The 25,975-nt window shown below is 40.7% G+C and overlaps 1 protein-coding gene across 3 annotated transcripts in view; it reads right to left on the bottom strand.

The window, feature by feature from the left end:
* The window catches only part of LOC122396361, a 180,041-nt gene extending 154,667 nt beyond the window's left edge, over nt 1-25,374 (bottom strand). For all 3 annotated transcript variants that reach the window (XM_043394682.1, XM_043394684.1, XM_043394683.1), the window contains exon 1: nt 25,185-25,374. In XM_043394682.1, the coding sequence (XP_043250617.1) occupies nt 25,185-25,199 (15 nt within the window). In that variant the 5' untranslated portion in view covers nt 25,200-25,374. The remainder of the gene's footprint in view (nt 1-25,184) is intronic.
* Nucleotides 25,375-25,975: the final 601 nt, after the last annotated feature.

Genomic DNA, 25,975 nt, shown 5'->3' with positions numbered 1-25,975 from the left:
ATTAAAAGCTAAAATATTAAAACACATTCGCGAACATTTAACGGGGTAATATATTACCGAATGAAATATTTAACGTTTCGATGTTGAAAAGCGAAACAGACAACCGATCCAATATGGCGGTAGTTTAAAAAGTGTCCAAGCTATCGTCGGTCTCTATAAAATTAAATTTGGAGAATATTCAATCCGGAGCACACGGTATCCCCCGTTCGTCGATCAAATATTTGCTTTACGATTTGAATTCGATGCCTCGTTGTGTCCGAGATATTTGAAAGTTAATTCGACCTCGTTTCTTTTATTTCTCGCTCTTTTCTATCACGTTTCGTACCGCTCGCGAATCACACGAGCCGCTTGAACTTTCATAAAAGCATGTTTTCCCCGTGCTTTATTTAGACGACGCGTGTAATACGCGCCCGATGTGTTTCTTTTATATTATTTCCCGTCCATAAAAAGAACAGAATAACTTTAAACCGAGGTGTTCGCGCACAATAATCCCGCCCGGCTGGACGTAACTCGAATCGCGATTGAAAAACCAATTTGTATTGTAATTCCGTGGCAGCGACAGCTGCGTTTTCGAGCAATAATATAATTCCGTGCGCGAAGTAAACCATCATAAATGTTTTATATTATGAATTCGTCGCACGAACGCCGACCGATGGTTCCTCGAGAGCATTCGTTTTGGATATCGCGTAAAAATCCCAACGAAACAATACGTCGTTAATTAGATGAAAATTGTAACAATTTACGATTCAAAATAAATTTGTCGGTCTGGTTTCTGGTTCACCGACATTGGGCAGAGAAAGATATTGTTCGCTGTAGGAAGTAAATAACATACGTAATTAAGCAAACAGATAACAGACTGGATGACAATAACAACATATCATTCTTATTAAGAGGTATGTTTGTAGATAATACTAATTGAGAATGCCTCTTACACAAGCTTCCATTTATTGACGTTACAGCTCGCGTGTATTAAAGTATGACTAACAATGAATCGTTTTTCTAATAACGTTAAAGCAGATGCGATATTAATTGAATTGTTTTAAATCAGATAATTCGAAACGATACGCGATACGGTAAATTTTAAATCGAATACAATGGGCGACTGATTCTCGACTCACCCTGTATATTGGAGGCACAGTTGCGCACCTGGAATTTTTTACAAGCTTCGGAGTCGGACGAAATTCTCATCCAGATAAAAATTCTTTACTCGTCGGATAAAAATAAAAATTTCACTGTTCCATCGAATATTATACGAATAAAATATAAAACGGTCGTAATTCCTTTGTATTGAATTAGAATACCTCCACTAATGGTACCAACGCGAGCGTTAAAAATTACCAGACCCCCCGAGATCTTTGAGGGAAAAGGATTTTCATAAATATTTGATAAAAAGAATAGTTAAACAGTGGGCGAAGTGGGTAAATTCGACGATAACGCGTGCAGAAGTAATTTTTGTTGTGGATGTTGGGGCTCTACTGGCAATCCCAAGAGGTGGGGAGGAGTTGGCCACGATGGTGGTGTTTGAAACCCAATAGAGAGGTCCCCACGTAATTACTGCTGGGAATTGGACAAATGGAAAATGCATTCTATTATTGTGGCAACTTCCTGCAAAAGGGGAACAGTTGCCTAGTAGACACGCGTGTGTTCGATCATGTTGGTGCACACAATTTTTTCTACACCGCAAACCCACACTTACGCGCTCCCCAACAAACGTCAACCACCATCGAGGGGGGGGGGCCATAAATCTTACAATTTATAATTGTTCGATACGAGTCCAAATTCATCCGATTCAATTATCGGTAACTATCGATCGTCTAATCGAATATTGGTGTTTGGAATCATTTGAACGTATCGAATATTTGACACAGTGATTATGCCAATAATCAACGTTCTCTCGTTTGCTTTAGAATCATTTGGTAATCATCACTTTCGGGGGGGGCCATTAGTTAAACTGTGTATCGTAAAATAAATCTAAATCAAAAATTCTATTTGAAAGTTTGGAAGAGTTATTTGGTCGGTACATGAAAGTACAGTTTCAGAGAGAATCGTCCAGGGAGAACGTTTCGTTAAAAGTTGGATGGAAGTCGTTTAGTCGTTCGTTCGGGGATTTATAGGGTGAATCATTAGTAAATTAAACGAACGTTCTTGTTCGGCGAAATTCGCGAAAAGTCGTGCGCGGAATTAATATTAATGAGTCGTTAATGATCATTGTTGCCCGTCGACTCTCGGGGTCCATTTTTTTCTCCGCCGTATTCGATTTTCTTCTGTTTTATTTTTATCTCCGCGTTGGCAGACGCCCTTGGTTTCCAGCACGGAGCAGGAATCTCCGGGCGACGGGAAAGTTTTAATTAACCCGCATTCTATAATTGTGATCTCTCGCGTTAATATTTCGTTATCGTCCTTTTCGACCTGTGTATCGGTGGCCGAACCTTTTCTAATTACGCCAAACTATTTATCGAGATAATCGAACACGTCCCCCCCATTTCCATACGATTAAATTGATATTCCGATTTCGTCAGCCGATGCCCAAAACAGCGATATGTGTCAGGGAATTCAATGCTCCGGAAATGATTTAACATTAAACCGACGAGACGTTGCAAGATACACGTGTATAATTAATCGAACCACGCTAATCGGTGCCATCTACTGTGTCTAATTAACAGTCTTATTAGGCGTCGGAGAACGAATTCCAACAGATCACTACTATAATTCTGTTACTGTTTTAATATTATTAAGCAAATCTCTGGATTCTGTACAGGCGGTATTAACAAGTTAAAAGACTGGAGGCGCGTTATCGGTCGCTAGAGATTCGTTTATCGCACAAAGGCCCGGGGGAATTTCTAATTAATCGAACAAACATTAGTTCCCTAGAAAACGTCGGAATAGACGCGTAATAACCATCATTGAAATTTTCTTTTCGATGGTCGAGCTCGGTGGAAACCGGTTTCTCCCAGCAGCCGCCACACGTACACGCCAACGATCCCCCAGGTGTCTCGCGATTATGCTAGAGGTCGAGACACACGCTCTATCCAGATACACGGGCTCTTTAAATAATACTCTTCCACGACCGAGGGATCGCGATTGCACAGCGTATAGCCAGGCTACGGGCAGGTGGATCGTTCCGTGATCGATCGCGCAACAATCGACGATCCAACGTTCGAGAAAACTCGCCCGGTCCCTCCCCTCGTTAAACATCCTGCCGCTACACTATTTAAGGACCCACGTTTATTATTAACAAACTACTGTCCCTCGAAAGTCTCGCCGATCGGCCCCCAAGTGCTTAAAATTGATTTTACTAATTACTGTAATCTTGCGGTATTTTTAAAAGCCTGTGTTATTAAAAAGTACTCAAATTTTAGATTTAGTACAGTGAAATTCTACCGTAACATTTTATAATTTAACCGAGTACAATGCACGACAGTTTTAACTTTATTTGTCGTTTATTAGACTGAAAGGTGATAGATTGTATCGCGTTGCTATTGAAAATTTTAGCAAAACGAACGCACCTCGCGAGCGGCTCGTAAAAATAGAATTTACGATGAAACCGAGAGACTTGAATAATAGCTAGACTCTTGAATAACAGCGTGACTTTGTTTTCGAAAATTTAGCAGAATGAAACGAAAAACGCGGATGCAAAATACTCGAACGTAACGTTACGCGGCTTAAACCGAAACGAGAATCGTGACTTCTCCATCTCGAAAAACGAATTTTACTTTTAACGAGCGGCCCCCCCTGAAACTGCCGTGCCAGCGAATTAATTTCCAGGTTTGTTTTCGCGAGAATCGCCGAGCGCCGAAAATTAACAATTTAACGCCACGGTTTACCAATCAGCCTCCCTCATCTGTAACGACGAAACAGAGAAATTGCATCGGCGCGTTTCACTTAAAACCGATCGGTCTGCGCGACACGCGTTCAAACTCGAAAATCCTCCGTAAACCCGAGCACAACAAACCGAGATTACGCGTCGAATTTTTCTGCGACAAGTCAAGACAATAACAACAGCAATATCGTTAAACAGAGGTTTCCGGGGAAAGATTTAAAGAAAACGAGGTATCATCTGGCTATTCTTTTACCTCGAACCAGAAGTTTCGTCGAGCTCGTATTCTTGAGAGTTTGTGTAAAATAAAAGTACGCCCACGCACGCGTTAGATACTTTGAACTTTTAATTGCGTTCGGCGGATCGCTTGTAATTTATCTTCGTTCGCAAACTGTTCTAGTTCCCGAAGCTTCTCCGCGAGTCTTGTAAATATAATTTTACATCGGATCGATAAAGCGCCAAGTAACTCGCCATAGACTAAAAACTCCTCCCCAATTCGAGAAACTCTCGAGTTTCGCAAATATGATTTCGGGGCTGGAATCCTTTGCCGTCCGTATCGGTTATGGGATATTGCCATTCGGGGTTTGGTTTCACAAAAACAAAAACAAAAACGGAAAATAGAAACGAATAAAGGGAATCGTAACGATAAATAAAAATTCATTTATATCGGAACACGAATTCTATTTGGATTTTTCTCGAAGCATCAACAATTTGTAAGATCATTTACGATCATTCGTAAGACGGGGCTTGAAATTATATTTCTCGTAAACTGCATTAATGAAATACATTTCAGTTTATTGCTGGGAAGAGTAAAGTTTTCAAGAGCAAAGCAAGAAGATTGGTATTTAAAGGGAATCATAATTTCCGTTGATAACGATCGTTGAAGATGGAATTCGCTTGTGTGCGCGAAGTGAATCGAGTTACCAGCGATAACTTATCTTCCCCGTATGCTTGTGACAGATGCGATCACCTTCCACGCTGACGCGTATCAAAAGTAATTACCTTTTTCCAACCGGTGAACTATCGAAATTTATATTGACCGGTTGCGAACGACAAAAAAGAAAACATAGAAAGGGGGAACAACGTCAATGTACAACGTCCATCGATTATAATCACATAAAATCGTCTGCTTTAATTGTCGCGATACTAAATAACGTGTCCCCTTTTTAATAATCATAATATCCTATAAACAGCACTTGTTGATCCAAGTTTGGTTGTAAGGGATAGTATTGCGCAAGCTAATAGTTATTTAAATAATTTCCAAAGATTTCAGGAAGCTGGGCGACCGTGCGACAGTTTCAGAGGGAAATGGCGACAGTGTACAGGCGTTTCCAGCGGGCGTGGAAAAGCGTTCGATTCCTCCAGCGACGGTGGCGATTAATTTCTTCGAAACCGCGGTCTGTGTGTAAAGTTATTACAAAAGCGCCCAGAGGGATTCGTGATTTCGCGCGCGACTCCCTTCGAACTGTCAGCCGCCCACTTTTTGAGTGTCAGCTTATTTAACAGGCCGAGTGTGTGCGGTTGCCACACGTACAACGCATCCCCTTTTTGTCTCCGAGCGCACGCCTCTTTTCCACCCCCTATGCCGGTCTCCGGTCTCCGGTCGCCGGTCTCACCGACACACGCGTTTTTCTCCCTTTTTTTTTCATCCCGCTGTCTTCGTGTTCCTGGGGCAGCTTGCCTCTCGATGCTTTCGAAGCTGCCTGGGAAAACCTTTACCGGTGCTTCTACGGTGATTCCCGCGCGCGTATTCGAACCATTCGAGCCCGCAGGCTTCGTTGAATATTCATAATCCGGTTGTAGGGTGTCGCCCGGGAGAGCAAAACCGTGCAAGTTTGTGTGTCGGTATTCTTTTTTTTTTTTTATTTTTATTTTTAATACGCAAGCTGACCGCGTTTTTTTCGGATAAATTGCAGGGAGGGATGAAAACGTGGCAAGATTATTGGCCACTCGTGCCACCGAAGGATTCCGTATCCGGGGGGTGGTTGTCTCTGTTGTACGGAACGGGGTAATAAGGTCAGGAGGTCTGAAGATTTAGGTAGCCGAGTCTCGTTCCATTTTCTCCCTTTTTATTATTATTCGAAGCTTTGGCTAATGGCGCTGATACTTAAAACAATTAATTTTCAAGTTGAATGTTGAAGGAAATAAATTTCAATGGGATACGAAAATAAATACCAAGACGAATTGTACGTTACGTAGTTTACAATTGTCTAAAAATAAAAAGTTTTGAAAAGTGAGCATTTCTTTTGAACGAATAAGTTTATCTTCGTTATTTTGATCCGGATAAGAATTTCGCCGATCTCGGTGACGCAAGGTGGAATTAATATTGTCGTTAATCGCAACGCGAGCGAAATAATAGCAAGATACATCGATACAATGCGACTACAAAGGAGTCTAGTTTCAATATTTATAACCGCCATATCAGCTGTTACAATGAGTGCTATCGAACGAACAGTTGCTCAAGGTAATGAAATAAGCAACGAACATACTTTGTGTAGATTTTCTTCCATTTAATAAGCACGTTCGTAACGCAAATTTAATGGAAAAGTCGTTTAGTTTTCTGGAACGAACGTTAATTTGAGAGAATAAATGGAGTGGTTAACTGTGTTTGAAAACGACGCTAAATACTGTAATTTGTTGAATGGCCTGTGTTAGTCGATACGACTTTAAACAACATTTAAACAAAAATATACACAGACGTGCTTGTGATATAGATACACGAAGTGCTGATATACTATCGCGTCACGTTTTTCATTTCTCAAAATGGCTTATTGTGGAGTCGCATTTTTATTATCTTCATATATTCTTTATTCATGTTACTTCCCATAATCGGTTCCCTAACTCTCGGTTATGGAACTAACCTTCCGAACCAGTGGTTCTCAACCGTTTAATCAGAACAATCGGGTCAAATACGTTGAAACAGTAGATGGAGAAAGGTGAAAATACCCATATGTTATCGACAGGTTGTATATCCGGTGTTAAGGATAACCGGATATCAAAAGAATCATGAAATCCATGGTTCGATCGATCGGAACACACACTAGCAAGGGAGTTCGGTTACTTTCACTTTATAAAGCAGTGTTTCTCGAATGCCATGAGCCGTGGATTTGCTTCTATTTCGAAAACCAATCGCGACAAAAAACGAGCAATGTCGTAATACATTATATAACGTTTCTGTTCCTCTTAAGATAACTTCATTTTTAAAAAAAAGATTCATACGATTAATAACTATAAATTTGAACTCAAGGTGTATATGCCCAAATTAAAACAATTTTTTAACGATCATTCATTATATTACCAAGCACAGTTTTCAAAATTATGAAAATGATCTATAATAAAACAAGCGTTTAAAAATATTTAATCACGTTGCTGCCATAATTATTGGCGCGTTTCACGGATGACAAAATTAATCCAAAAGAAAGTATCCGTAGAGAAACTCGATCGATAGATATAAAAATAAAAATTACGCTATATTTATCGCTTTACATAATTCTTGTTTACGTATTTAAATAATTACTGTATCTTCGTCGAGCCCGTCGATCATTTCTCGCGAAATAATATAATTTTCGGCTGTTTCCTTTCAAATATATTTAATCCACGGAGTTGGAATTTTATTATTCGTTATCTCTTAGATTCGACGAGCAACGACCACCAGCGAGTCGAAAAAGTTTAAATCCGCGTACGAGCTATCTACGAGAGATATAAATTGTGCACGACCGACTAATATAATCGGATGTTTATTCCTGTCCGCGAAGAAGCGAATAATTATCGTTTCGTTAGCCACGGGCGTGATTTCAGCCGGGTAACGAAGTACAAATTGCGATTTTGAGCGAACCGTACGTGGGAAAATTACACGCCTCGCCATTACGGTACCTAGAGTCTCTCGGCGGCGAACAAAACCACAAATTAAAATATTAACCGAATATATTGTCTCCCCCGGGACGATGAGAATCGATTAGGACCTGATTTGAATCACGAAAGTGGCGTTTCAGAGGTCCCCGGGGTGCCAGAAGAAAATCCTCAAGTCAAGATGCTAAATATACCACCTTGTCCCTTCGATCCTTCGCTAGCCACGTGGGGTCGCCGTTCATTATTTATAAAATGTATTTTTCGCGCTGGATATTTGCGGATCGGAATTGTGCGGCAAAGAAATCATCGCGTATTACCTGTGGTAATTCTATTTTCGCTCCGTGCACTCGGCGGAAAAATCTGATTTTTAAATACCAGGTATAATATTCGATGTGGAAACTATTTCTCAAGGGCGAGTAAGTACTCGAACAAGTTTTAGTCTTGCAGAAAATTGTGTACGATTTTCATCCGGCAGCGAACGCGTTAACAAACTCTTTCGCAGAGTCTTGGAAGATCTACAGTTACGAAAGAGAGTATTAAGAAGCGGAATATGTGTGTCAGAGTTATCAAAGAAATATTGTAACTACGGTATCAAGATCAGGAGAGATCTGATAACGCGTATCGGGTTCAGGATGGTTCTATCGCGGGCTAAAAATGCGTTTGGAGCTAACGATGCGAACTATTGTCTACCATTTTAGATGCGGACACCGATAAACATGGCCGCTCGGTCCGAGGGTAATTGTACGTGTCCCGTAATGAGGTCCGAAGAATCGAGAAACAGCGATCGGTGGAAGGTACAGCTCCATTGTTTATGTTACGATCGTAGAGTAACTATAGATACGACCAGAAACAATTTGTATATTAAACTTCAACGATTCCAGTATTCCCGACACAGCGTCGAAGTAAAGGTAATATAGATGAAATTTTTTTTAAATAATTCCGAGTCTTTTTCTTTCGGAAAATTTAGATTCTTGGCAACTGGCATCGTTTCCTACAAAGACCGTTCGATTATCGACGAGCAACCTGGCTTTGTGCCTGACCGATCTGCCACGAGCAATCTAGGCTTATTTACCAACACTATATATCTGTCTTATTCTCTCGAAAATTCAATGCAGATCGACGTAATCTTCCCCGACGTTAAAGAGGCCTTTGACTCGGTTAATCGCGATACATCAATCATCGAATCGCGCGGCCTTCGTATTACTCGCAATTTATTATCCCACACTGACTCACGCTTATCCAGCAGCCCGCGGATAATTAGATTTAATAACGCTTTTTTTCTAATACCTTTTTAACGTGTCCGTAAATGATACGTCCGAGACTTTATTAAGACCTTTTTTTTTCTCTATTACACGCGAACGACCTAATTTTTTTCCACCCCGACGCGAACTCCTTGCACGACACGGCATACTTATTACCCTAATGTATACAGGGCGAGTCACCTAAGGCTAAGAACTTGTCGCTATTAACAATACGAGAAAATATCTCGGATGATAAATGCACGAGAGAAAGAGGACCGAATGTTTCGATTAATTATCGATTATCTTTGAATTTCTATTTTTATATCTATTCTATTAAAAAGTAGATCCTTTCAGGCTCTTTCATTGATTTTAATCGTAAAACCATTCCGACCACTTTCACAATTCACGGCTCCGAGCATTCAAGGCGTCGAAGAACGTGTTCAGTGTGTTGGCACATTACCAATGGGAAACGTAGAATCTCCGCGTATTAACATATCGCGTTATATCGACGAATCGTAATCGACCCTGATGGATTTATCTTCGTGTCAAGATCCACGATACGGATATGTATGCGTTTGTGCGTGTCAAAGCGTTAGAACTCTGCTTTTACGTAATCACGGACGAGCAAAATTCTTATCTAGATAAACATTTCGAACGACGAATCGGAATTAATACGATTTTAAATTTTCAACTTCTCCGAGAAATTATTTTTTTTGACCTTTTACCTATAAAACCAATCGATCGAAGTTATTTTTTCGTTGTTTACATCGAGTAGGACTAACCTTTTGGTCTATATTTTCCGTCGGAATAAAAAGTCGTTTATACCGTAAACGCACAAAGCACTGTAAAACTTTCGTTAGAAAAAACACATTCCAGGAATTGTATGCCCATTAACGTTCCCGAAGTTCCACTTTCCTACATGTATAGAACACGCGCAAGTAACACGCCTAAACTCATTCGTGACATATATTTTGTTTGTTTACGAATAAAAAAAATACCGTACTCGATAGTATTTACTGCAATTCCATCTGTCCTGGAATACTCCCAAAGTTTAAATAGAATTCTATCTTACATTATTATGACAGTTCACTGCAACAATATTTATAGAAATTCACAATACTGTGGTTTGTCATTTTACACAGCGTGCTGTACGAGTGTCTCGATATTATTAGACACTCGCAGGTGCCAGTGTCGTATTTATAGGACACGTCGTAATTTCGAAGGAAACATATTTTCTTTTCGAAAGTTCGACGAAGCGTGCATCCGAATAGAAATTTTTTTAAAATAGACGTATCGAAAAAATAATCGAAGCTGGATAGATCGGAAAGAGAATGAAAATTCGAAAAGATAATTTCCAATCGGATCTGCCAGAACAAGTTCACGCGAACGGAGTACGAAATTTTCGTGGTCAAGTTTTCGAAGCACACACGTCGGAGCACAGTTCGACGATTCGTGTCAAGGATGGATAAACTTTTGTCGCGAGTGCACTCGTCGCTCCGTGGACGAATCGCGTGAAAATAATGCACGAACCGCGAGCGGAATATTTATACGAAATGGGCGGGTTAGCTATGCTTCTAAAGCAAATATCGGTGGCGACGGGTTCGGGACGCTTTGTTTCATTACGACTGGATAATTCGTGTCAAGGATGCGTAAAGTTTATTCGCGGGTACGCTTACGCCGAAGATCCATCGATTAACGAAGGAATTTATAATTGCGAGTGGACGTGGGCGCGTTAAAATTAAGGAAACACGAAACAATGGTTAGAAAACTTTTTTAATAGCTTCCACTTGGATCGGTTTAAACGTGATTTTATTTCATAGAGCTTTTCCTAATAAAAGTTCCGAAATAATTTCTCCCCTGTAACTTTTATTACACAAATTTTTTAACGTCCGTCGAGGCAAGAATAGTTTCCAAACCCGTTACTATTTTTCTCCATAAAAATACCACTGGCACGGTGCGCTGTTTTAAATAGAATATATAAATTCTGGGCGAACATTAACCGTTTAATTCGGTTCCCCGTTGATATGGGCGCGAGAGACAAAATTTTTATCAATAGTTATCAAGATAATTCCGGTTGTAATTTTTATTGGAAAAGATAACGGGTCAAACGTTCTTTATACATATTTACACGAAATGTTTATCTAGGTAAATTCAAGCAGATTTATGTACTTCATACATTTCGACCCGATATTTATTCGAGCACCGACCCGAAGGGAAATTTCCTTTTCATGTAATTTAATTGGTTGTTAGTCTTAATGACATGCAGATTCAATAATATTACGTTCAGAGGTTCCCTTGAAAAAAAAATAATATTAATCAAATTGACCTAGCTTTTTCTCCTTTTTAATTCCTCGTCGCTAATGGTCTTAATTAATTTCTTTGGAATAATACTTTTGTGTATTTCAAAATTATTTTAATACGTAAAGCGAAAACTGGAAGAAAGAATGTTCGAAGAATCGTATTAATAATTAAGGAACAAAGTCGGTAATCCTCTTGGTCGGCGGAGAGCAATACATAAATGCATATTAGCGGGTAATCCTTCCGGCAATTCATATTTATGTATCGCTCTGCCGACCAGACGGATTACTCGCTTTATTTGTTAATTATTTGAGAATTCCCAGGGCATGTTGGAATTCTTGAACGTAACAGCACGATTCTTGTGAACTCAGACCGAGGAACCTTTAACATATCTCCGCGTCTTTAAGTTTGCAAATGTCTAGGCGAAGCACTAAGTAACCATGTTTCTGAAATCCGTGACTTTGAAGTTTCGAATGGTGTGTTTCATACAGCTTGATAAGTTGCCAACGAAGTTGTTTAAACTACACGATTATGCGCAAAGTAAATTTATGGGCGGGAGAGCGTGCTCGCGTGTTGTTTTTAGCGAGCGATTAATACGATAACGCTGCGACTGTTATTATAAATTTATCATCATTAAAACGTATTACTCTTTTAATGTACGAATGTTATATTATATTGTTAATCGGATGGAGAGTATTTTTAAAATTAAAACCACCGCGTGTTCGCGTCGTAACGCGCGCGATAAAATTACGGAACGATTGGTCTTTGTTTGCTCTTAGGCTCGAAACAGAATCAAAAATATGAAACGTTATTCCAGAGTCGAAAATACAATATAATACAAAAATAATTTATGTGCCGAAATGAAATAAAATATATAAAGAAAATGAGCTTGAAATAATGCGAAAATATAAAGCGAGGAAAAGAAGTACACTCGGGCGTAATAAATATATGTATACACACGGTACTTGTACCGTAATATCGGTTTAATAAAACAAGTTATGTAGGACGACTATAAAAAGTATATACGAATGAGAAAACTTTTCTTTATTCGCGGCACGTGTTTAAGAACAGCTCCCGCTGTTTAAACATTGAAAATAAACTCGCATTCCTATTCGTCCAAGAACAAAAGAAAAGAGTGATATTCGATTACTATTTTCGACTGTATTTTCAAGTGGAACGAGAGCACAGCAGAGCTTTAGATAAACAGAACGTTATGTATACACGTATAATCATGACAGTGTGATCGTGAATCATGCGAAATGAAGAAAAATATTTCTATTCTGGAACTGAAATATTAAACTGTAGCGACCCGAATCATGTTGGATGATTTCCCAGAAACAAAGTGTTTCGAAAATATTACCGTTGGACGAATCATTTGAAATTCATAGAGTTAAATTACAATTGTAAAACGAGTAGCGATTGTCGGGAAATACGTTAAATAATACTGTATTTTTAATTTTTTTTTCGATAATAACGCGGAGATGATTTAATTCCCCAATTATTTGTTCCATGAATAATAAATTACTTTAGACGAATCATTATTCGAGCCGCTAAAATACAATATTATTCCGGATGAATTATTATTTGACACGATAAATAACAGCTTATTCCGACTAATCAGTTATTCCATGCATTATTTATCAATTGTTGTTCAAATAAAAAGCGCATAATACAATGGGAGATAATATAATTTAATATATTCGCATACGCGGCGCGATCGTGCGCTATCGAAACCACAAAATGAATTATTGTTCGTTAACGAAACGGGGAATCGACGAACGTCATTAACTATTACAGTCATTAGTTATTCGGTAATAAAATTCCGTAAGAGAACGCCCAGTAATGATATTTTGTTTGTACAACTTCCGAAGCTGTTTGGCGCGTACAAATATCTGCCTTTTTTAAATATTTAGATACTTGGTATTCGATAACGTGGAAAAGTTGGCGTTTCTGTACGTTTCTCCGATAATAATATAAATTGTAGAAAAACTCGTTTCGCTCTTTCTCTTTCCTGGCACGAAACGCAATCAAGCCCACGACACTGGGGCAGCCACGTCAGACTTTGTAACATTATTCCCTGTTTACTCGATAACGTATTTAACCAACGCTGATAAGCGACAAACTATTATAATCCGGGCTGTGCATTTTCTAACCATCTTCGAAAATTCACACGATCGATTTTCATTTAATTTTAATTCAATTACGATCGTTATATTTTTGCATGCTGGCGGGTTTTGTTCCCGTAAATAAATAACAGGCCCGGACCTAGTACGCATACACGTATCGTGCATCATTTATTCTCTCTCTCTCTCTCTCTCTTGCACGCTCGTTTCCTCTCCTTCTAGCATAGCTAACCCATCTGTCTCTCCATTACGAGACTTTCGTTTTTCAACTTTTTCGTTTTCAGCCAGCCGAAAGAAGCAATATGTACTTAATCGCGCAAACGCGTCTGTGTACTCGCGCGCGTACAGTCCGCTCTGAAAGCGAGGCGCACGCAGCTGCCACGCGGCTTGCATTCAAATTACATACGCCGCTATCGGAGGAATTCAATTAAGTTGGAATTGATTTAATAAGCATTCGTTGCGACCAACAGCGAGACGTATCCCGACGCGTCGGTTACACGACAAACGTTAAAAACGGAAAACAATTGACCGGTTGATCGCCCGACGAAATTTCAGACCCCGAAACACCTCGCAATTCGTATCTTGTTTGTCCATATACCTCTCTGTTTGACTTCGATGTTGAACGAAAACGTACACGCGGTGCTTGGTAATCGCCTCGATAATAAACTTTCGATATGTAAACAACGTTTTATTCGACGGCCGAGTTACGACGGAATATTTTATTTGGCGTCGTTTATTCGATGATAAAATATTTCCCAGGAACTGGTGGGGATTCGCGACACAATGAAAGTGTTTCACTGTATTTCGAACCGATAAACATGTTCGATCGAATAAAGTGCTGCGCGTTTTATTGGTTATCTATTATTCGAATAAAATTTTGCCCCATTTCTCTCGTTTATTTCCCTGGTATACGCGCGACACTCGTAGTCGAACAGAGGGCCAATGGGGAGATCGATCCCAGGAACGAATTCTGCCGGCATACCTCGTTAAAACGCGTCCAGCTGACCCCCGGAACGTTTTAACGAGGAACAATCGTAACGCGTTCTTGCGTCATATTATTTACACTTCGGTTTAATGCGAGAATTTCGTACTTATTGCCGTCGAGGCGAGTTCCCGGTTATCCGTTACTATTATCTTCCTCCGGTCGGTGTATTTACGTCCGGATTAATATTAATGCCCGTTCCGTGCGCGAATAAATTATTCATTCGACGCGTGGACGGCCGAGAACTCTCTCGTTGCAACGAAATTAACGAGTGCGCGCGTTAACGAAAGTATGTGGCAAACGAACCAGGGAGGGGGGGAAAGAGGAAGAAGCGGAACACGTTAAGTAATAAAAAGTGGAACGCAAAGGGATTTAACGAGAGAAGCACTGTCCAAAGAGCGTCGCGATTAGAAAAATACCGAGAAAACACCAAATACTTTATGATCCACTCCGTCGACGGATCGATCCTCTCGGATGAATTTATTTCCTTCAAGGTACCCTTTGAACTTTCGATCAATTTTTTTCCCTTCGACGCCAACTTTCACGGCAGAGCATTAGCAAATGATCTCGATTCTTTTGCGAGCGTCTGGATCCGGTAACTCTCCCTAATCGGGTCTTTCAATTTAAATTCACGGTCCGTGTGTTTGTGCTTTCCCTACAACTTCTACTATTTTTATTCAATTCGAGCGGAATTTTGTTTGGATGCTCTTTACGCCCCGATGAAAGGCACGGGCTATTTAATTTATGGAAATGTTACTTGCAAAGAAAGTTACGAGGCCTCGAAGGGTTCCGAGTAATTCAAAACAATCCATGGGGCATTACAATTTGTTCTAAAGATCGAGTATATAATTTTATTTAAATAAATTTGAAGACAGAATTAAAAATACGAATTATTTATCTGTAATAAATAGGAATAGCGTTTAGTCGACCGTGCCAGGACGACTCTGATTGCGACGATGGGCTAAGAATGCAATCGATAAGAACGCGATGCATCTCCGGGAATGTCGACGCAAGCGAAAAGAAAATTCAACCGGCGAAACGTTTGTGAAGCACGAACCAAGTTATCTATTAGCGAGGCGCGATACTCTCTCGTCGTCGTCGTCCTTCCTTCCGTCGTTGTAACACTATTACAGCGAAATTCAGTAGCGCTCGGCTGTTATGCTCTTGACCATAATCGCGATAACTGCACCGGCAAATGTTGGCGTTACGCGCTACATCCTCGATGCTAAATGCACGCCCGAAAGCCCATTAAAACTCATAGAGGGAAATAAAGTAGGGACGAAACGGCTCCTCGTTCGATCGTTTGTTTTGTCGAATTTCTGAACCCTCAACGCGTTCCGCTGCTCGTCGAAAAAGCTTCGAATTCGGATATTTCGTCGCTCGATCGTTCGAATATTTAAAAATAAATTAAACGCGTAAATTCTGGAACAAACTTTCCATCGAAGAAATATTTTTTAAGCTATTGGAAAGTTTGCCGTTTCGAAACTGTAACGCGGAGAGTTCTGTAAAAAAGATATGTTTGCGATTTTCGAGGCACACGTGCAGATAAATATTTCTTGCCATTAATATTAAGAAGTCAATTTATTGATCGTGTGTGCAACAGGAAACGTTGACACCGTTTAGCTATACATAGTGCTAACAGCACTAACCGTGGTCTGATTGATGTTATATAGTCGCGTTACTTTAATTCTTGTGACCTAGCATGTGAAGTTCTATATAATTTTTAGCTCATAAGTCCGTTCGAATTTATTTTGAATAAAATTGTAAAAATTCCCTTTTGAAGACACTTAGAAATCCCGGCCGTGCTTTATTTCCCTTATCTAATCGTTCCCGGAGCTTCGAAAAACCTTAATGCAACCCTGCTCCGGTCGAAGCGAGGAAAAAAAAAACTCATCGGATATTGAAACTGCGTCCAAAGAAATATTTTCTTTCATGCCAGACCTTGGAAAAAAATAGTAACATAAATTTTTATTCGTCTCTCGAAGCGTCCATCTGTCGGAGTACTCGTTTTTTTTCGATCTTATTTCCCGCTACATGCGTGATTCCTCGTTCGGTATTCATTAGCGTGAAAAACGCGAGACGCGTTGAATAAATGTATCTTAAGCATCTTTTTTACATTCCATCGCTGTACATTACAATATACACTTTGTATCACTACGTTTCCTCTTCTATTTACTTTTACGTATCCTTCGAAATCAATAACGCGACGCGATCGAACACGCCAGTTTTGCTCCAACATAAACCTAGCTTTATAATACTTTAAACGAGGTCAATTGCTACCAATGATTTCTTTCGATCGATTATTCCAACCGACGATCGCGAATTCTTTCTCGTTCCGATGGAATAAATTTTCCCGGCATAATTGTACGAAATTCGAGCGCCAACGAATATTTGTCGTAAATTTCCCTCCGACCACATTTTGTGTTCTTTCCATCCTCCCCATTCGTGTTCGCAGAAAATATTTCTTCCATTACTTGTGCGAGATAGTAGTCCATTAGTGTTGTATCGATAACGGGCTTCGACCGCCACTATCACAATTATTCTAATATTCGAGACTTTTCTTTTACTGTTTTTTCAAAATATTCATAAACGTTGTAGGTAGATTATTAACGACGAACTATGGAATTTTATGACGAAGACAGTGCTATTTCTTCCTCTCCTTGAAACGTCCCAAGGGTTAATAATCAGAATTTTGTCGGACAAACAAATAACCGAAGTTTCGATCATCAAAGTCCCGAGGGGGGGGATCGGTTCGATTTAATTCGATTCCCCTTATTTAGGATACGTTTGAACTTCCTCGCGATATTAATTATCGATCTCTCTTTCTCTGGGCGCGCGAAACGCTCGGAATTAATCGTCGGAATTTAATAAGGAAGCTGATTAAAGGCGGAAGCAGGAAGAGAAAACAGTGCGTCTTCATCGAAAGACATTTGCTCGCGTGCAACGACTGTTCGCAGCGGGTCTGGCCGGCTAGGAAAAGAAATAACAGTGCCAGCGCAGAACGCGCCTGCACACAGAGAGGCCCCCGATTCCACGTTGAATTGATTTCATAACTTTCATACTTGAAAACGCGGTCAGCCAGACTTTTCGCCGCGACTGTACCCCCTCCCGACTAATTTTGCCGATTAGAATTTTAGCATGACGGTACAGTCGGCGATAAAAACTGCCGGTTGCTTTTCACTCGCTACCGCGGGCTCTTTTCGCCCGGTACACAATCGCCGTTGTATTTTATTTTGTAATTATTACGAACCAAGTTCAAGCCGCGGCTGAGACATGCAAATCCTGCGAGTCGAAAACGACTTTCTCTCTCTCCCGGAATATATAAAGTTTCCACGACCGACCATAAAACCAGCCGCGCAAACAACGACCGCGGACGAATTTATGTATTCCGATGCAAACTTTCCACGTGTTATTATAATTATCAGCCCCTTCGATTATATTGCTCCAATTTTCTTTTTATCGTTCCTCGTCTAACAAACCGAATCTGCAACTTGTAATTAAATTACTTATTCCGTGCTTTAATATTTTTTTATTTGAAAGCACTACGTGTTTCGAAAATAATATTAATTAACGACTTTTGTTTCGTGTCTCCGAGTATTTTCTGCGGTCAAGGATAATGTTCCATTGTAGTTCGAGTATTGTATTCATCGCTAATTGGAGGATTTGTTATGGAAATTAAGTACGAATGTGTGAGTTCTGGTGCGGCCGATTCTGAATCTATTTATTACCGTTTCCGCTTTTCGAATAAATTTCGGGCTTTCTCTTTATTTCTACCGAAGAACTGTTCGTTTATCATACTTCTAAACCGAACGAGGGTCCCTTCAGGTTTCCATCGATTATATTTATTGTAGCCTTCGAAGGTATTTTTTCGAGAACTGGTTTAATGAAAGAGTGGAAGCCTTCCATGAAGCTATTATTGTAAAATTACCAGATTAAAAACGAAATATTATTATTTGTAACAATATTTATAAACTTTATCTCCGAATAACAATATTTGTATATTATAAATACCAGAAATTTATCGAATTCGATTACTGGCAACATTTCGGTCAATGTTTTCGTCTGGAAACGTTTGATCAGATTGAATATTTGACGTATCGATTGCGTCAATATTCAATATAGCCTCATTTGCTTCAGAAATAACCAAATATAATGTATGCATAATCACTTGGAAATGATCTAATACGGTTATGTCAGTAACAACATAATTATTTATATGGATCACGCGATTATCATCGAATAAACAGCCCTGAAAAAGTTTCTTCCGCGCTTCCGAATAGTAGTTAAATTAAAAAAAATCAATGAATAAGGTTTGGAGGGCCCCCCAAAAGCCGAAGGTTCGTTAGCTTCGAGACGGATCCACCCCCGGTGGCGACTCCTTCGTCAACTATCGAGGTTCCAGCGTATCGTGTTCCATTAAAAAATTTCGCGTCCAAGTTTCCCAAGGTTCGAGGGACGCGTCCCTTTGACTCGCCGTTCGCGAAATAATATCGCAAGAAGCGTCCCATTGTTCGCGTCAAATCGAGACACTTGTTTCTCGAGGTCCGCCCTCGCGGTGCAATTTACTCTGTAAAGTATGGTGAGCTCTGCGAAGCTACAAAAGTAAATTCCATTAAGGCAGCAACGGGGTACTTTCCTTTAATGTCGTTAGCTGGAAAGAGCGGGAACGAGCCGGTCGAGGGGAGGGGACCGAGCTTCAGGGGGCTGGCAGTGGGGGTAAGAAACGAACCACGCCGAATCAACAATTTGGACGAGTATTCACCTTCGTACTGGCCAAAATAAAACAGCAAGTACTCATTTTCATCTATAAAAAGTGATAACGTGGGTCGGAGGAGGCGATCACTAATTAAGAGGAGATTTTCCAAATTTTTTAAAAGGAAGAAAGATTCTGTAACCGATTGTTGCTGAGGTTCGACGACTAAAATTATTGTCAGGGAATCGATAAATTGCCAACAGTTCGTTTTCAATAATTAATTTGAATAAAGTAACACAATGAAACTTGATTAACACGTTGGCTGTCATACGCCACGTACGCGTGACGCGCCAATTCTCGCGAGAGGCCAACGTCACGTATGCGTGACAGCGATGATTTTCTATTTTCTGTTCGTACAAACGAACGAAGTACAAACGGACCAGCGACACATTATGTCACATTGTGCCGTGTTATTGAGAATATTCAGCTGGCCTATTTAATACATATTATTAGTACATTTGTTAAGCTCGCGAGGCTGCGTTAAATAAAATAATTATAACCGCGGCGGACGGTTTTCCAACCGAACGCTGCTAGCAAAAGTATTAACGACATTTCGGCTATATTTCAGCCCTGATTACGCTCTAACCTAGAAACCTATTTCCCACAAATATACAGGGTGGTTCTAGAAACTAGGACAAGCTGTACCTCTTTTCAAAGCGAAGATCAAACACTTGATACAAGAAAATGGTGAATCCCGCGATGGGGGTCTACCTTTTGACGATACAATCTTTTTTTTCGATGCAACGATGCAAGCGCAGTGTGCATTACCACTTGTTTCCTTTACATAAATCGATCCCTCTCGTCGTTCTGCATATTTTATACTTTATTTCGTTATTCTATCGTTGCAGTCTAAATATTGAATCGTTTCTTCATACTTTCTATCGAAACAAACGACTGTAACTGTTATCCGCTTTATCCACAGGCTAAAAGTGTTCAGCATTATTCTCGATCGCGATAACTCGATAAAGGTTGCTTCAGAAAATTCAAGAATTAATTTGTGCTTGATAGAACCTAAATTCGCTCCTCGCTGATTGCGAAGCAACGGGGGATCGACGAATAAACATGCTCGGTCACGTGTGCAAAAATTTTAATTATGAATCGCCGATTGAATTTCGAACGAACAGGAGCAGCCCTCGCGCGTGCGCGCGCTCTCGTATGAATTATCGGCTAATTTCCTTTGCCGTTGAAAGATCGTAAAATTTATCTGGTTTTTGTGCAGCATTGGCGTGTGCGGGCGCGCGCGCGCGCTCCCGGGGGTTGTTTTACGCGGGTAACTGAAAGTGTGCTTAACGTCGCGATCATTATTCCGATTCAAGTGCATTTTCAAAGGCCCGCGCGCGCCACTATCGCCTATTGTCCGGTGAAGCACCTGTCCCGCTCGGTTCGTTGAATTTGACTCGAACTGTACGCCTGTGTGCGCGCGCACCGTGTGTGTCACGCGCACGGATCTCCGCGCGAAGATACACAACCGAGCTCGAGAGAAAAAGAGAGAACGGACGTGTAAACACGGCGAGTATGCGACCACATGTAACGAAATATCCTATGCACGGCCGATTACCGAGTGAATTAACGAGGGAACAAACAAATGCAGTGTGCGTCCTGTAATTCATGCTACGATCGCGTAAGAGGAGATTTCTCGGCCAGCCCGGTAACCCGACAATCGGAAATTTCATTTCGAAGCTGGCTTCTCCCGCTCGAACCACCAAACTATTAACTATTAATTTTAAAAAAAGAAAAACACGAAACTATATTCGAAAAAACAAATATTATACATTGAAATTTAAGTACCGGCGAGCCTTCAAAAGCTTCGCAGACCCCTGGACCAGAGATTCCCAAAGGGGGGACAACCTCTAGGGGGGCTTTAGAATGCTAGGGAAACGCGAAAGAATAAGACCCTCGACCCCTAAGCTTTGGTCGAAAAAAATTATGCAAACATATGGTGGCTCGAATTTCTGTGACTCTCTGCTCCGTATCGTCTGCATCGTAGAAGGTAAAAAATATAATTTATTTCTGTAAATAGTACTCGTGAAGATTAATCGATCGAGTTAATTTAGAATTAATTGAAATGAACGTTAATTAAACTGTTTAATCGTAAATTTCGGACGCAGAAGTTCGGTCCGTTCTAGCCTGTTCTTGCCTAATGGATAATACAGGCCGTGTACACGTGGCTGCTACCAGAGTTTCGTACTAAGCAAATGCCAGTATGAACCGTCGATTTTTGTTCGTTCCGTATTTATGAACATGAATAAGGTCATAAAATTCAGGTGTCCATGATACATTTATTTACGACGATGACCAGGTCAGCAACACCGATCTCCTACCCTATAAAAGTAATAACCTAAAGTGCTGAGGGTTGCTAACGGTAAGATAGAGGATTTAAAAGAGAAAGGCATATAACCCGACGAATATCTCGGTCCCTTCTAAACCCGCTATGAATTCTCCTCGTACCATGAATTTCACTTGTCCCGCGAATTACAAGACACCCTGTATACACGGAAATAACGAGATAAAAAAGAAGGATTCTATACACTCGGACTAACAGTTTTCCTTCGAGTGCGAGCGCCTGCGCGAGCGAGCCTCGAAACGAATTATAATTACAAATGTAAAGCAGGGAGGAAGTCACGGTTTTCCCGACGAGGTAAAATTACATTATCATGAATTTGTATATCGCTTTGATACGCCGAGGAAAACACGTCCACGGCTAACCACGAAATTTATTAAAGATCGCTAACGAGAGAAGAAGCAATACTCGGCTGAATGGCGGGATAATTATCGTACGGGCTCTTTTCAGAAACGAGCAAAATTTCATTCGAATAACAGACGACGAGCGCAAACAGTGTACAGTCATTTGTTCGCGGCGTTTAGTCGATTAAATCATTACTTGATCACATTCGTCCAAAATGAAACGTTATTTCATTCTACGGTTATTTATATCGATATGCAACCATAAATAAAATACTTTTTGTTTATAGCTGTATCGGTCGTTCGAATTGGCTTTCAAAAATTAATGAAATCGTAAAATATTTTTATCGACTCGTACAAAGGTATTCTATTTATTAACGACGAGCAGATGATTTTAAAATCTTTTTTAAATATGATAATCGAATAAAAATATTTTTTGACGAAAAAATAAAATATGTCTGTTGTTTAAATTAGCATTCGGCAATTTGAAATTCTGTCTCCGGTGTTCACGGTTGGGAATCAAGAACGACGAACGAAATATTATATTACATAAATCCCGGGACGAAAATGATTGCCGTGAGAAGCGTTTTTGTTTTTGTCGTACGTACACAGCGCACGAAGGCTGCGCGAGTTATCGACGACGTGAATTACGGGCTCGCGCGACTAAATTCCGCGTTTAATCTCTTTAGAGATGTCGTATAACGCGCGAGTTTGTGTAACATTGAAATCCTTAAACGTAAATATTGCGACGCCGGTTGTGGCTTTCGGGAAACATGACGTAATTTTCCCCGCTCGAAAATAGATCTTTTATTAAAGCACGCGTTTCGAATGTAGCTGTCCCGTTTTCGAAATGGAAAACGGCGCAACGATAACGTTTTTACGCGCGGAATATTAAACTATCGACCTAAGAAATTTAACAGGGCCAGGAATACGGTAATTTCACGATGGAATAAATTATCAAAATCGTTGTAAATTATATAAATGTGAAAAATATAATAAATTACCGATAATAGACGAACACTCTGTATATATTTGATGCATGAAATCGGTAAGAATCGTTCGACGCGGAGCAACGAGTCTCGCGGAAATTACAGCCAAGGTAAAATAAATGTTTTGTCATTTTTTACGAGTCTCTTGAATCGAGCGCACGGGAAAAAAAGCAAGAACGTCGCGTACGTGTGCGTTCACAAGGACAAAGCATTATTTTAATCACGATCCAAGTATTATTTAATCCTATGAACAGAATTATTAAATAGAACCAAAAATACGACGTTGCCTCTGCTCTACGAACGATTAAATTCGAACGTTCGTTGTTAATTTAAATTTAATTAAATTATTAAACGTACAATATAGTCCGCGCATTTATTATGCTTGAATATTTAATCGAAGGTAAATTATTTAAACTGATCGAAATTTCCACCTCGTTCGAAATTAAAGAACCCATTAACGTTCATGTTAAATAAATGTTTAATCGGTCGTGGAAGTTACAGGATCTCGGCGATTATCAAAGTTATAGCGAAAACGACAGCTCAGTTTAGAAGTACATATTAAATGTTTCAGGAATAACATCATTTTCACCGTGTCTCACTTATCATACTGTAAATAGCTTCGCCTCGTATAAATATATAATTTTATTACGTCATAGACGCTCGCGAGTACAGGTCGCAGAGGGATGGGAATTTTCGTTGGCGCACTGATTATTATTGCATCTGCCAGTAAGCATATCTTACAGTTTCTATTTCCCGTTCCCAACGTCTACGACGAAAGAAAAATGAAAAGAGAAATTTCCAAGGGCGTTAAACAGCTCGTTGGAAGCGCATACTTTATTCGGAAAAATCCAGAGAGAATATTTCAAGTCGCCATTTCCAAGGGTGGGGGAACCCGGGGAGAAGGGGCGGTGGGGAGAGAAACGCGTCGAAAAACTACACGAGTTTGTTTCCTCGTTACGACGAAAAGACAATAGAGAGCGCATCGCTCGCGTATTATGTACATACACTGTCGAGTTAAGATAACAAAAATGACGCTCACCGCTTCGGTTCTGATACAATAATTACCAGCCGTGACTCGCGACCTCGCGTTATCGATTTAATTCTCAAATGTACATTTTCAATATGTAAAGAGGGGAGGGAACGAAATAACGAAGGAGAAAAGTTTCACCAAACGAATCGGTAATTGAATCGTACGAAAGTACGGACCAATCATTGCTGCCTTTCGAGCGGTAAATAAATAACGTTCAATCGTTAGCGCGAGGCGTAAACAAACGAGGCACAAAAATGAACAGAAACAAAGTAGGAACCGACGATAATAAAAGTCTGAGTGAAAACCCTTGACCGATCGTACACAATCCATTTCCACGAAACACTTCAAAATATATATATATATTTTCTTTTTCACTGGAAGGAAAAACCGACGCGCACGCTCTTAAAATTTTCCTTTAAACGGACGACGCTCTATTTATTCACCGGTGTACCATAATATTTCATCCTAATAATAACGGAAGCACTTATCGATTCGAGTCTTGCAGACGCGTGCACGAAACAGTGCCTGTTGTGTTATTCCCTTCGATTCTCCTTCGTTACTGCGTTTCCACTACGATAATACGCTTTCGAAAAAGTAGAAATGAAATTTCGTAAAAATAGAAAACGTAACGTCGAGGAACGCGGGTGCCGAATGAATTCGGGAAGGGTGGGGGGAAAAATGTAATTTCTCATTAAATCGTCGTTAGTACAATGCGAGTCGAGGTGGCTGTGTTAAATCGGGTTAAGGCACATCTATAAATACCTCACTAACTGAGAATGAGAGAATACGAGAGGGAGGGGGAGAGAGAGAAAGAGAGAGAGGCACAAAGTGTGCTGGCCAAAGCACGAGAAGGAGAGAAAGGACAAATACGCGGAGATGAAGTGGGAACAAGGGGGAACGAGTGAGACATGTAAACGGAGAAAGAGCGAGCGAGTAGGCGAATAGAGCCAGTGAGGGACAGGGAGACTGAAATGTGGAGGGGAGAGACAAGAAACGTGCGAGAGAAAGACGGATAAAAGCAGAGTCACAAAGTTGACAGAGAAAAATGAAAATGAAACAGAGAAAGACGACGCAATGATAACGGTGGAGGGATAGTGGGGATAGGAGTAGTAATCAGTCCGTCTAATAGTGTGGGCACACCGAAGATACACACAATTGCATTCGTTGCCAGATGTCTAACTACACGATCGTCCCCCCTCCCCCATCCCTCCGCCGACTACCCCTTCCCCCACTCGTCACCACGCTGTCACTTCTGCATTACGGAGTAGCGAGAACACGAGTCGGAGTAAATTCGACGATGAACTTATATCCGAGGGGGATGAAAAAGCCGCGCGTAACTTCGTACTCCGTTCACCGGCACTCGGTACAACTTTCTTAATTTATATTTTTTTCCCGACGATTTTAACAAAATATCGCTCACCTCTATCTTTTCCATTTCTTTGCTGCACGGCTGTCACTCACTATTCCCACAGTCATCTAGGATCCTTTGGCACACACACACTGACGGCACATAGCGCGGATATGACACGAGCTACACACGAGCGCGGTGTGCGTGTATCGAAACGATATAGGTTTGACGCGCGCGGACCAGCGACTCACGGTGCGGCGCACGCCGCTGTCCCATCAAGACTACTTTGTATTTACTCTAATTATGTGACGTCACGGATACACTGCTCGCCCCACCACTGGCCGACGGAGGCAGCCGAGCGTTCACGAGCGTGCTCGAGCGGCGCCGAGCCGAGGCGACTAACGCGCATGGCGCGACTATCCAGTCACCTGTCGTCTCTCCTCGTTCTCGTTCAACACTCGGTGGAGTAACATCGTCAAGGCGGTTACGATTTTCCACATCGCGCGGACATTTTACCGATCTCTCGTACCCGCGATCCGTGTACACGATATCCAACGATCAAGATCTTTACGTTCCACAACGACCCGGGATTCCGTCGGATTCGAACAGCGGTCAACGTTCGTACGACCGATTTTTGTGCTCTAACCTTAACTCGACGTGCAACATTTGTGCTGTTGGTGGTTTGTTAACGTCGTCGCGTTCGACGATTATCAGATTGACAGTTTGGTGTTCGTGCACCTCTATCGAGGACTAACGTTCGACGATCGTTCGATCGCAGGACTGTAAATTCATTTGATACGTACGGTAAACGTACGACGTGCGTAGGATGCAAATTTCAATGGTTGCAAGAAAACAGACCATTC

This window comes from Colletes gigas, unplaced genomic scaffold, assembly GCF_013123115.1.
Source record: "Colletes gigas isolate AHSC1104 unplaced genomic scaffold, ASM1312311v1 Colletes_gigas_Sc00007, whole genome shotgun sequence".
Lineage (NCBI taxonomy): Eukaryota > Metazoa > Arthropoda > Insecta > Hymenoptera > Colletidae > Colletes > Colletes gigas.
The sequence above is the reverse complement of the archived record's forward strand: the minus strand, read 5'-3'. Positions and strand labels throughout refer to the sequence as shown.